Source organism: Papio anubis, chromosome 1 (genome assembly GCF_008728515.1).
Source record: "Papio anubis isolate 15944 chromosome 1, Panubis1.0, whole genome shotgun sequence".
Lineage (NCBI taxonomy): Eukaryota > Metazoa > Chordata > Mammalia > Primates > Cercopithecidae > Papio > Papio anubis.
In genome coordinates, this window is record NC_044976.1 from 175,606,646 (window position 1) to 175,619,479 (window position 12,834).

A 12,834-nucleotide genomic window follows, 5' to 3' on the forward strand; every position below is an offset into this window, starting at 1 on the left:
GCACTGGGTACCACGCTGTTAACCTCACTTCCTGGGCTCTTTGGATATCCTGAGCCTTCGCTTTCCTGCTCCTTACAGTTTGATAAGAAGCCTTTGAAAAATAAAATCTGAATCTAAGTTTAGTACCATTTTCTTTGTCATTAGGGTAGGCTCATATAGGGACTCTTATTTCTCTTCGTCCGACAAACGGGAAACAGACTTGGCTGGAGTCTGCTAACCCATCTCTCTGAGCCTGGTGTACCTTATATGTTTTGTTGCACTTCAACTGGTAGTGGCTCCGCCCTATTTTCTAGTCACCTGCATTCTAGGCCTTTGCCAAATTGACCACTCTGTGCACTTGTTCTTAGTGTGTGCGTCGTCCCGTGGCCCCAGAATGAATTAGATGTTTACGAAAATGAATATTAGGTGCATAAGAGCGCTGGAAACACAGTGAACGTGCAGTACATAAATTTAATGTATCTGATTTCTCTCAAAAAGTTGGAGTTTGATAGAAAACATTAAAATTTTCTTGTAATTACCTAAAGTAGGCCTTTAAGTAAGAAAGTTACTGACAATAATGGCTTGAACATCCTTGAAAAAATATGAAGAATATAGTAATTACCATTAGTAAAATACAAACTTACTGATAATGTGTTTTGGTTTACCATTTGTTTGGGGAAGTTAATGCTGTTCTTGCTAAGTTGACTGGAAATTCTGAACAAGTTTTTACTTCAAAAAAAGTGTAACTGTCTGCTGGGCGCATTGGCTCACGCCTGTAATCCCAGCACTTTGGGAAGCCGAGGCGGGCGGATCACGAGGTCAGGAGATCGAGACCATCCTGGCTAACACGGTGAAACCCTGTCTCTACTAAAAATACAAAAAAAAAAAAAAAATTAGCTGTAGGTGGTGGCGGGCGCCTGTTGTCCCTGCTATTCGGGAGGCTGAGGCAGGGGAATGGCGTGAACCCGGGAGCTGGAGCTTGCAGTGAGCTGAGATCCGGCCACTGCACTCCAGCCTGGGCTGCAGAGGGAGACTCCGTTTCAAAAAAAAAAAAAGTAAAAATAAATGTAACTGTCAAGCAGAATTGACTTTGAAAATTAGTTCTCTGATCTCAGAGCTGAGTAGTACGTTGCATTCTATGTATTAATTTGCACCGTAAATATTGAGTGTCTTACATGTTCCTGATACTATGCTGAGCACGATATTCAATCCCTTCCCTTGGGAAGTTTACACATTTACGTAAACTTAGTAGTTTTATGCTTTCAGGTAATATCTTGACTACTATAAAAGAAGCCTTTTAAAACAAAGCAATTTTTTTTTTTTGTCTAAACAATTTTTTCTCGTTTAATAAATACTTCATGGTAAGCAGTTTACTGATGTCTGGAGAAAATACTAAGATAAATGAGACATGTTACCTGCCTTAAAGACATTCATTTGTAAAGTCCCTTTTAGGCCTTATTTTTATTTTTATTTTTTGTCATGTAAGTCATTTGGAAATACTCTAAGTCCTTTTCAGTGCTCAGTCTATTTATCTTTACTCAGATTCTGTTACGTGAAGTGCAATTCTAGTACTATACCTTAAATTTTAAATTCGAGGTTATTAGAAATAAATAACAGTATTGACAATGTATGTACATGTGTTTGATTTTGTTGTTTTTTGCTTGTCTGCTGTAGAACAACAGTATTTTGAAATAGAAAAGAGGTTGTCTCACAGTCAGGAGAGACTTGTGAATGAAACCCGGGAGTGTCAAAGCTTGCGGCTTGAGCTAGAGAAACTCAGTAAGTATTTAGTTCGTCTTTGTAAGTATTCTTGGAGTATTGAAATCTTCAGAGACTCCTTTATATACTTGGGAAACATTTACTTACTAAATATGAAGATACTGATTAAGCATCATTGGTTTTTATTATGGTGATATTTTGATTTTTCACTTAGTAGTAAAGATTTTGTAAGAACACAGAACTTAATGGACGGGCGGCCTGGATTCTTATTCTGATTTTGCTATTAAAAACGCTTTTGCCACATGTAAATCTTAACAGTATCTGATTATTGTTTATAAAATGGCTAGACCCACATACCTGTCTACTTAGACAGCTTTGTAAATCAAATGAGATAAGAGTTCTTGAAATATTTTTTAAAAGGTGGAAGCGTTATGTAACTAAAGAAGTAGAGAGTGGCTTGTTTTTATGTTGAAGAATCAAAGCCTATTGATTTCATTATATTTATGTTTTAACTTTTTAAATAATTTTTATAAATATCTGTGAATCTCAGGATATTTCCCCTTTAAGGCCTAGTTCCTATAAAAGATTGATAGCTAATCTCTTTCTTAGTTTTCTTACATCATTAAGTTTTAGAAACCTCACAAGGTGTTTGAAGGGGTGGCCTGCCCCTCCACACCTGTGGGCCTTTCTCCTTAGGTGGAACGAGAGACTTAAGAAAAGAAATGAGACACAGAGACAAAGTATAGAGAAAGAAAAAGTGGGCCCAGGGGACCCTGCTCACCATACAGAGGACCCACGCCAGCAGTAAGACATATGAATAAAGATCTCTGTGACATGAATAAGTTTAAGGAAAAGTGCTGTGCCTTGATATGCATACGCAGACGTCTCCATAAACCTTTTTAGTGCATAAAGAGCAGCATTGCTGCTAGCACGTCCCACCTTCAGCCCTAAGGCGGTTTTCTCCTTTCTCAATAAACAGAACATACAATAGGGTTTTACACCAAGATGTTCCATTGCCCAGGGTGTTCCATTGCCCAGGGACGGGCAGGAGACAGATGCTTTTGTTTATCTTAACTGCCAAGAGGTCTTCTTTCCTCTTATACTTCTTTCCTCTTCTTTCCTCCTTAGCACATACACTTCATGGGTGACAGACTGGGGGACGATCAGGTCTTTCCCTTCCCACGAGGCCGTATTTCAGACTATCACATGGGGAGAAACCTTGGACAATACCTAGCTTTCCTAGGCAGAGGTCCCTGCAACCTGCAGTGTATGTGTCCGTGGGTACTTGAGATTAAGAGAATGGTGATGACTTTTCACAAGCATACTGCCTTCAGGCACTTGTTTAACAAAGCACACCCTGCACAGCCCCAAATCCTTTAAACCTTGAGTCCCCACAGCACAGTCTCTTGCAAGGACAAGGTTGGGGGTAGGTTCACAGATTAACAGCATCTCAAATATAGAAGAAAATGGAGTCTCTTATGTCTACTTCTTTCTATATATACACAGTAACAGTCTGATCTCTCTTTTCCCCACAAGATGTTAAAGATCCTGACATTTCTTAGGAGGATGGTATGTCCTGTGCTTTGCTTCTACCATCCAAGTTCTAACCAGGCCCGGCCCTGTTTAGCTTCCGAGATCAGACAAGATTGGGTGCCTCAGGGTGGTCTGGCTGTAGACTACTTCTGATTTAAGAAAGCAAATGTCAGAACATTAGGAAAAATCTCTATAGAGGCATAATTAATTTTTTTTTTTTTTTTTTTTTTGGAGACAGAGTCTCACTCTGTTGCCCAGGCCAGAGTGCAGTGGTGCGATCTTGGCTCTCTGCAACCTCTGCCTCACGGGTTCAGAAGATTCTTGTGCCTCAGCCTCCTGAGTAGCTGGGATTACAGGCATGTACCACCAGGTCCAGCTAATTTTTGCATTTTTAGTAGATAGAGTGGTTCGCCATGTTGGCCAGGCTGGTCTTGAACTCCTGGCCTCGAGTGATACTCCCGCCTCGGCCTCCCAAAGTGCTAGGATTGCCACCGTCCCTGGCTGGCATAATTAAATGATATTTAATATAGTTCAGTTTTAATGTGATTGTTGGAGAAGGAACACAGGAAGTTCATAATCAAAGGAATGATTAAAATTGCAACTTTCTTTCTTAATGGGTCCATGACCATCAACTATTTAGGTTATAACTTTTTTCAGCTACTTTTGGTACACCTCATTTTAAAAACATAATGTATATGCATACATGTGTGATGGAGCATATATAGCTAGATCTGGTTCATTATCTATGTAGTTTTGCCTAGGCATAATAGGAAGATCTGTTTGGTAGTAGTGCCGAGGAATTTGAGAAAAATGATTGTGAAGACAGCTTTTATGAGATCTGGGAGAAGAGACAAAGGGAGGAACCTACAGATACATCAGATACCTTCCTGTGGTATACAGTTAATATGTGTGTGTGTTTTTATGTACTGTGGATCAGTAAGTCTGGAAAGCAGTAAATAATGTTAAAACAAAATAGAAAATTTAGACCCATTTAATGGGGTCCTCTTTAAATAGTAGTTAAGATTAGAATTAATTATAATGTATTTGCTTATTAAATTACCAGCATATGTATTTTAGTGAAATACAGTTTCACAATGTATATTTTTGGAAAAATTTCAAAAATTGTATTTTTTCTAGTTAGCCTATGTTTAGAAGAGAAACTGTGTGTAAGGGAAAAGAGCCCATTTTGAGTGGCAATTGAGAAATTGATAAGTGTGTTATCAAGCATAATTTTTTTTTCTTTAAAGGCTGTATGTAGAGTGATAAACACGATAGGAATTGCAAATATTCATTATTGTGATTTGCTGTATATACATGTTATATAGTTTAAATGCTATTTTCTCTCTTGATCCTATCTTTTTAACTGCATTTTCGTGTTGCTAAATACAGGTCACTGTTTCTTATGATATATGTTGACTTAGAAGATGGCATTGAAAAATAAAGGAATTACTAATTGCATATGACTTTCCCCATAAATGTTGGCTAGGATTATTATACATTTGATTTGGAGACAGGATAGCATATTTAAAATTTTGGTCTAGAACACAGTAAATTTTGAATGTATTCATGAATTTGAAATGTGATGTGCATGCAGTCCTTCTGGGCTTCTGTTTTTTCATTTTTAAAATGTGTAAGGTTGGCAGTTGCATAAAAATACTCATTGCAAGTTTTAAGCAAATGTGTATGTATTCATAAAATTCCTTTTATCCAGGCAATCAGCTGAAGGCACTAACTGAGAAAAACAAAGAACTTGAAATTGCTCAGGATCGCAATATTGCCATTCAGGTAAGAGATATTTCTTTGAATAAGCTCATTGTAGATGTGTTACTTGAAGAGACATTCTATTCTGATTGTTTATTAGTTATTAGTCCATGGGAAGATGTAACTGATGTCCTCTTAGGAGAAGCTACCGACAAAAATAAGTATATATAAATTCCTTAATTGGATCTATGTTTTATTGATAGATTGGACATTTCTTTTACTCAACAGAAATTATCTGTTGAATGCTTACTGTAGTCCAGGTATTACACCAAATGTGATATAGTTGGGGATTTGGGTGAATCCACATTGGTAATCATTTCTTTAGGGTAGTTTTGTAAGAATAACAGTTTGAATATGATCCCAGGGATTGCTGACAAATTTGTTAAAGTGGTCACATGCACTTATTTTTTAACCAGATACAACTTTATACTTTTGCCATTGCTTTTTTAAAATTTACATTTTATTTGCTGTTAAAAGATAATTTCTTGAAATTTCTGAAGGGAAAAAAAAATTTACTTCCAAAATCTGAATAGGAGCAAAAAAGCCTCGTAATATACCTAGAAAGGCTTTGTAAGAAATGTATTTATATGAAGAAAAACTCAATACCCAATAAAACTCAAATACTTTTCTGAAAACTGTGAGAATATACCTTTATAAATGAAGATATTACAAATTTCTGGATGGAAATGGTTTCCAAATTAATGTGTTGGTAATACATTTTGACTCTTAAATCCAAGTCAGATAGCCAGAAACTTGTTAATGTAGTTCTAAAGATGATTGGGGAAAAAAAAGCATAGTGTAGCTAGGATGCTTCTAAAAAAGGAAGTATCAGTTTAAAAATACTTGCATAGCCACATATTCAAATGTTTTATAAAGCTATGGTTATTAAAACATTACAATGCTGATATAAGAATCAGTACAGAGAATAAAAGGCGGTCCAGAAATAAAACCCAATACGGAGGTTCTTAATCTTTTGGAAAGAAAGCAGAACTGTCACAAAATCTTTATAAATCTTATAAAAGCTATGGATCTGTAGCCCAAGAAAATGGTGTGCACACAGTCACATAAAATTTTGCAGGAAAAAAATCCGTGAAGCAACTTAAAAAGTAATAGAAATTATTTAACTGCTTGATGGCTGAAAAAAAGAAACTGAAAACTTTTTCACTAAGATCCAATGGAAGGCCGGGATGCCCACTCGCCATTTGTATTCAGTATAGTACTGGAAGTACCAGCGAGAGCAATCAGACAAGGAAATAAAATGCACCCAAATTGGAAAGGAAGAAATAAAATTATCTCTACTTATAGACTATATGATCCTATATGTAGAAAACCGCAAAAGATTCCACAAAAACCTGTCAGAGCTAATAAGTAAATTTATACAGTTGCAGGATACAAAATCAATATTAAAAAATCTTGTAGCATTTCTATAGACAAATAATGACCTAGCTGAAAAAGAAATCGAGACAGCAGTTTCATTAGGGTACCATCAAAAAAACAAAAAACAACTTAGGAATAAATTTAACCTGAGAGGTGAAAGATTCGTATACTAAAAATGATATAACATTGATGAAATAAATTGAAGATGCAAATAATTGGAAAGATATCCCATACTCATAGTTAAGAAGAATTCATATTGCTATAATGTCCACACTATATAAAGTGGTATAAAGATTCAGCCCAATCCTGTCAGAATTCCAGTGGCACTCTTCACAGAAATAGAGAAAAAAAAAAATCTAAACTTCTGATGGAATCAGTTAAAAAATCCTGAATAACCAAAGCAATACTGAGCAAGAAAAACAAAGTTGGAGGCATCATACTTCATGATTTAGAAAAGTGTTATAAAACTATAGTAATCCAAATAGTACAGTACTGACATAAAAACAGAAACATGACCAATGGAATAGAGAGCCCAGAAATCAATCCAAACGTATGGTCAACTAATTTCAACAAGGGTGCCAAGAAGATACAAAGGAGACGGGATTGTCTCCTCATTAATGGTGTTGGGAAAACTGGATTTCCACATTTGAAGAAATGAATGTTGGATGTTTGTGCATCATATACTAAAGTCGAGCCAAAATGGATAAACGATCTAAATGTAAAATCTGAAGCCATAAAACTCAGAGAAGTGAACATAGGGGAAAGATTCTTGACATTGGCCTTGGTAATGATTGTTTGGATATTACATCAGTAGTTCAAGCTGCAAAAAGAATTAAATGGAGCTGTATCAAATTAAAAAGCTCCTACACAGGAAACAAGAATATTAAAAGGCAACCTACAGTTCTGGCATAGGTAGCTTGAGATTGGTATTTCTCAACGGCATATAAATTGCCATTGTCTTGCTGGGAAGCAGTTTGACAAGTTTTTTGGTTTTTTGTTTTTGAGACAGGGTCTCGCTCTGTCACTCAGGCTAGAGTGCAGTGATGCAGTCTTGGCTCACTGCAGCCTCCGCCTCCCGGCATCAAATGATCATCCCACCTCAGCTTCCTGAGTAGGTGGGACTGCAGGCACATGCCACCATGCCTGGCTGTTTTTTTTCTACTTGTAGAGATGGGGTTTTGCCGTGTTGCCCAAGCTGGTCTTGAACTCCTAGATTCAAATGATCCGCCCAGCTTGATTTCCCAAAGTGCTGTGATTACAGGCATGAGCCACTGCACCCGGCTGACAAAATATATTAAAAGTTTTAAGTAATTCAATTTTTAGAAATCTTTCTTGAAAAATAGTTTGAACTAAGGTGTAAATACAGTGATATTCTAAGTTATTAGGACATTTCCTTGTGATTAAAAGAGATATGAGAAAAATTTTCATAAGCCTGGTAAAAATGTTTTAAAAATCCAAAACTTAAATAGAAACATTGGAATTATGGATATTTTTATATGGATATTTTTAATTTTTGATGTGTAAATTATAAGAGAAAGCCAATCATTTAAACTGCAGCTGATGTTAACTAAAGTGACAATTCTATGTTTACTTTCCTGTATTGCTCTACTTGATTTTCTTATTTATTACTCCTTTATATAACAGAGCCAATTCACAAGAACAAAAGAAGAATTAGAAGCTGAGAAAAGAGACTTAATTAGAACCAATGAGAGACTATCTCAAGAACTTGAATACTCAACAGGTATGAAGAAGTGCTTTTAGCTTTTAGTTCCATTGCTTTATTTTTCTTCTGATAATGCTAGGAATTAATACTCAGCCCATTTCTGTTGCTGATATTTTTTTGTTATGGTTGAGTATAGAGTTGTAATATCCTATTATTTCTCATACTCATTTATCTTTAAATCATTATCAAGTGTTTAAAGAAGTGTCTAGAAAGTGCAAGAAATGAAGAACATCTCAAAGAAGTAGTAATTTGGACCAAATTTTCCATGCAAAGATTTTTACTATAATGCTATACATAGTATCAAATTGGAAGCACTTTAAATGTTCATTTGCAAAGACTGAACTACTGTTCTTCATTTCATATGGACATCCTTGCTATATAATAAGCATGCAATATAAGAACCTATACTCAGCTCATATTTATAAACATATTGAAGGAGACAGGGACATAAAATACATAAACATAGACTATAGTATATAATACAACTGATGTAGTCAGGTGAACTTGACTCTGAAGCAGTTAATGGTAAGAAGTTTCCTTTGGTGGCCGGGCATGGTGGCTGACGCCTGTAATCCCAGCACTTTGGGAGGCCGAGGCGGGTGGATCATGAGGTCAGAAGTCCAAGAACAGCTTGGCCATGATGGTGAAACCTTGTCTCTACTAAAAATAACAAAAATTAGCTGGTCATGGTGGCACGCATCTATAATCCCAGCTACTTGGGAGGCTCAGGCAGAGAATTGCTGAAACCCAGGAGGTGGAGGTTGCAGTGAGCCAAGATTGTGTCACTGCACTCCAGCCTGGGCGACAGAGCGAGACTCTGTGTTAAAAAAAAAAAAAAAAGAAGTTTTTGGGGTCCTTTTTTGTGTGTGTGTGTGGTTTTTGAAACCTTTTTATTTCTATAAAAGAAAGAATTCTCAGATATTTATGTCATTATACAATAATATTCCATTAGTTAGGTATACTTTCCCAGTCTCACGAGAGTTCCTTCAAAATTCTTGCTGAGTGTGTTGATCAACAAGTGGTAGTTACAATTAAAGGAATTCGTAAAATCTAGATATTTAATAGGTAGTTTTAAAAAAATGTATATTCTATATTGAGTAGAAGGTTTTTATATTTATCATTGCTTTTTAGCTTAATGGTTATTTATAAAATTTTAATAGATCTTTGGATATATATCAGGAAAATTAAGGTTGATGTTGAATATTTAACTTACTTAAGATACTATATTTAAAATAAAGAAACTTGGATAATTCACAGGTTTGGATACACAAATTTCAATTTTTTGTCATCTATTTGTAGAAATTGAATTTGTAATTAACTATGGCAGAAACAAGTTAAAATAAGGGAGTGGAGAGCTACAGTTGACCCTTAAACAACACAGTGGTTAGGGCTGCTGACCCCCCCCAGCTGAAAATTTATGTGTAACTTTTGATTCCCCAAAAACTTAACTACTGCTGTTAACTAGAAATAACTTACCAATAGCATACACAGCAGATTGTCATACGTTTTGTTTGTGATCTGTGTTACTGTGCTGCTTCAATAAAGTGGAGGAAAAAAATGTTAAGAAAATCATAAGGAAGAGAAAATACATTTACTGTTCATTAAATGGAAATGGATCATCACAACCATCTTCATCCTCCTTGTCTTTACATTACCTAGGCTGAAGAATAGGGGTTGGTCTTGCTGGCTCAGGTGCCAAAGGTAGAAGCGGCAGGCAGGAGAGGGAGGCACACTCAATGTAACTTTCCTTCCACCATTCGCTGTAGTTTCAGTGCCCATATAAGAAAACGGTCTATGTCATAAAAGAAATCAAAAACAGTCTTGGATAATCAGAACCCTTCCGCCAGATAGTCTGTTATCGATTTGTTTTCTGACACTGCTAGTTCTACGTTCTTTTTCCTCATTGTCTTGCACTGGTTTTGAAGCACTCATTTCCATCCAGTCATCTTCTGTTAATTTCTCTGATATGGTATCTGTTAGCTCTTGGATTTCTCCAAGGTCCATATCTTGAAACCCTTCATCCCACCTTTTTTGCCATATCCACAATCTCTTTCATGATTCCCTTGATTGGCTCTGTTATAAATTTTGTGACATCATGCACAACATCTGGACGGTTTCCTCCAACAGGAATTTATTATATTAGCCTTGATGGCTTTCATAACTTTTTCTGCAACAGAGATGGCCTCTTCAATTGTGTTATCCTTTAAAACTTTCATGGTATTTTCTCTGTTGGGGTACTCTTCCACAGTGTTGACATTTTTTTTCCACAAGGTGTCATCTCTACTGAGCCGTAAAGGTCCTTATGACCCCGATCTAAAGGCTGAATTAGAAACATGTTTGGGAGCAAGTAGACTGCTTTGACACCTTCCATGTTGAACTCCTGGGTTCTGGGGCCAGGGACAGTGTCTAAAATCAAAAGAACTTTAAAGGTAGCCCCTTGCCCTGGCACGGTGGCTCATGCCTGTAATCCCAGCACTTTGGGAGGCCGAGGCAGGTGGCTTACCTGATATCAGGAGTTCGAGACCAGCCTGGCCAACATGGCAAAACCCCGTCTCTACTAAAAATACAAAAATTAGCTGGTCATGGTGGTATTCGCCTGTAGTCCCAGCTACTCGGGAGGCTCGTGTGAGAATTGTGTGAACCAGGGAGGCAGAGGTTGCAGTGAGCGGAGATCATGCCACTGCACTCCAGCCTGGGGGATAGAGTGAGACTCTGTCTCCAAAAAAAAAAAAAAAAAAGGCAAGGTACTTTCTGACTTCAGGGACAAAGCATGAGTGGAACCAGTTCAGAGAAAGGGGTCTCTCACTGTCCAGGTCTTCTTCTTGTGTAACCAAAAGACAGGCAGCTGGTTTTTATCTTTTTCCTTTGGGCCCTGGGGTTAACAGCTTTATAAATAAGGGCAGTCCTTATCATAAACCTGACTGCATTTGCGCAATGTGGTAGAGTTAGCCTATCCCTTCCTGCCCTAATCCTGGTACTCCCTTCTCTTTCTTACTAATAAATATCTTTCGTGACATTTTTTTTTTCCAGAATAGGACACTTCCATCTGCATTAAAAACCTGGTGCAGGGATATAACCTTTCTCAATGATTTTCTTAACAGCATCTGCTGTTTCTTGGTTGACAGAACGTGCTGCTTCTGTTTTCTTGACTTTTCTTTAAGTCAAACCTCTTTCTAAAATTATCAAACCATCCTTTGCCGGCATTAAAATCTCCAGCTTTAGATCTGTCACCTTCCTTTTGCTTTAAATTGTCATATAATAATTGTTTTACCTCAAATCATATTAGAGTCTATAGGTATGTGATAGCAATCCTGCACCCCATAAAAGCTGCATTTTCAATACGAGATAGGAAGGTATTTTGCAGAAATGCACTTTTTTATGCTTGCTGGAGTAGCTGCAGTGATGGCTTTATGAATTTTCTCCCTTTTTTTTTTTTTTTTCAAAAAAACAACGGTCTTTATACTGGATTCATTCGTCTTGAAATGGTGGGCAACCATAGCTGCAGTCCTCAATCTATGGTACATATCAAGCAATTCAACTCTTTAAAATATTGTCATGACATTTCTCTGCTTCTTACACTTCCAGCATCACTTGTGGCACTTCTTATGGATCCCGTGTTGTTATTCAAGGTTTATGGTATTGCACTAAACACGATGACAAATATGCAAAAACTTCAAAAGATTTCAAGGTTTATGGTATTGCACTAAACACAATGACAAATATGCAAAAACTTCAAAAGGTTTCAAGGTTTATGGTATTGCACTAAACACAATGACAAATATGCAAAAACTTCAAAAGATTACTGTTTTCTGCATTATGCAATTTACTAGAGAGAAACTGCTCACGTTAGAGTCACACAGCATTCCATACAGATACTCAAAACACTTGCGCTTACTGCAATAGTATCAGGAGGTGGCTATGAAAGTATTACAGTAATATAGTATGTATTACAGTTTATGCAGTTATGGTTTAATAAAGCATCTGTACATTTGTTTATATTTTTGTTGATTACAAATGAGGTTGTGTACTGTTGGTATAACTTTTGATAAAATTTTTAAGTTTGTTTCATAGATTTGTGCATATCTTAATGGTAGTAAATGATAAAATACACTAATATCTACATATATTTTATGCACTTACAGTAGCTTTTTCTTAGTTTGTTTCCATTTCTGGGCTGCCTGGATTGGTCTGTGGTCTCTGAGGTTTTCAAATTGTTGTAAGTTTTTGGGAAAAAGGTCCAATATATTTATTGAAGAAAATATGAGTGGAAGTGAATCTGCACAGTTCCATACTCTGTTATTCAAGGGCCAGCTGTGCATACTTTGTATTAAAGATTTATATTCCTAGAAATATATTTTTGATATTTGGTTCCCCTGAGTGTTAATTAGTCATTATTTTTTAATTCTCTTTTCACCATTCTAGAGGATGTTAAACGTCTAAATGAAAAACTTAAAGAAAGCAATACAACAAAGGGTGAACTTCAGTTAAAATTGGATGAACTTCAAGCTTCTGATGTTTCTGTTAAGGCAAGTAACAGATGATTCCTAATGCATAAACTGTAGCTTTTGATTAAAACTCACCTAAATTAAATTTCAAATACAGGCAATAAAGTAATTAAAAGCTGCATTTTGTTTTGTTTTTAATGTCAGAAAATTAAGCATTAGGACAATTCTATTTCAATTGTTTTGCTTGTTTGAAATTTAAGTTTGTTACAGTTCTTAATGTTTTCTAGTTAAGGATCT

General features: G+C 36.2%; 1 protein-coding gene across 4 annotated transcripts in view; it reads left to right on the plus strand.

The window, feature by feature from the left end:
* The window catches only part of TPR (translocated promoter region, nuclear basket protein), a 62,801-nt gene that overhangs the window by 957 nt on the left and 49,010 nt on the right, over positions 1-12,834 (plus strand). For all 4 annotated transcript variants that reach the window (XR_002518196.2, XM_003893387.5, XM_021929375.2 and 1 more), the window contains exons 3-6: positions 1,654-1,758; positions 4,943-5,016; positions 8,014-8,110; positions 12,515-12,618. Coding sequence is in view for 3 of the 4 variants with exons in the window: in XM_003893387.5 (XP_003893436.2) it covers positions 1,654-1,758; positions 4,943-5,016; positions 8,014-8,110; positions 12,515-12,618 (380 nt within the window). In the remaining variant the exon portion in view is untranslated. The remainder of the gene's footprint in view (positions 1-1,653; positions 1,759-4,942; positions 5,017-8,013; positions 8,111-12,514; positions 12,619-12,834) is intronic.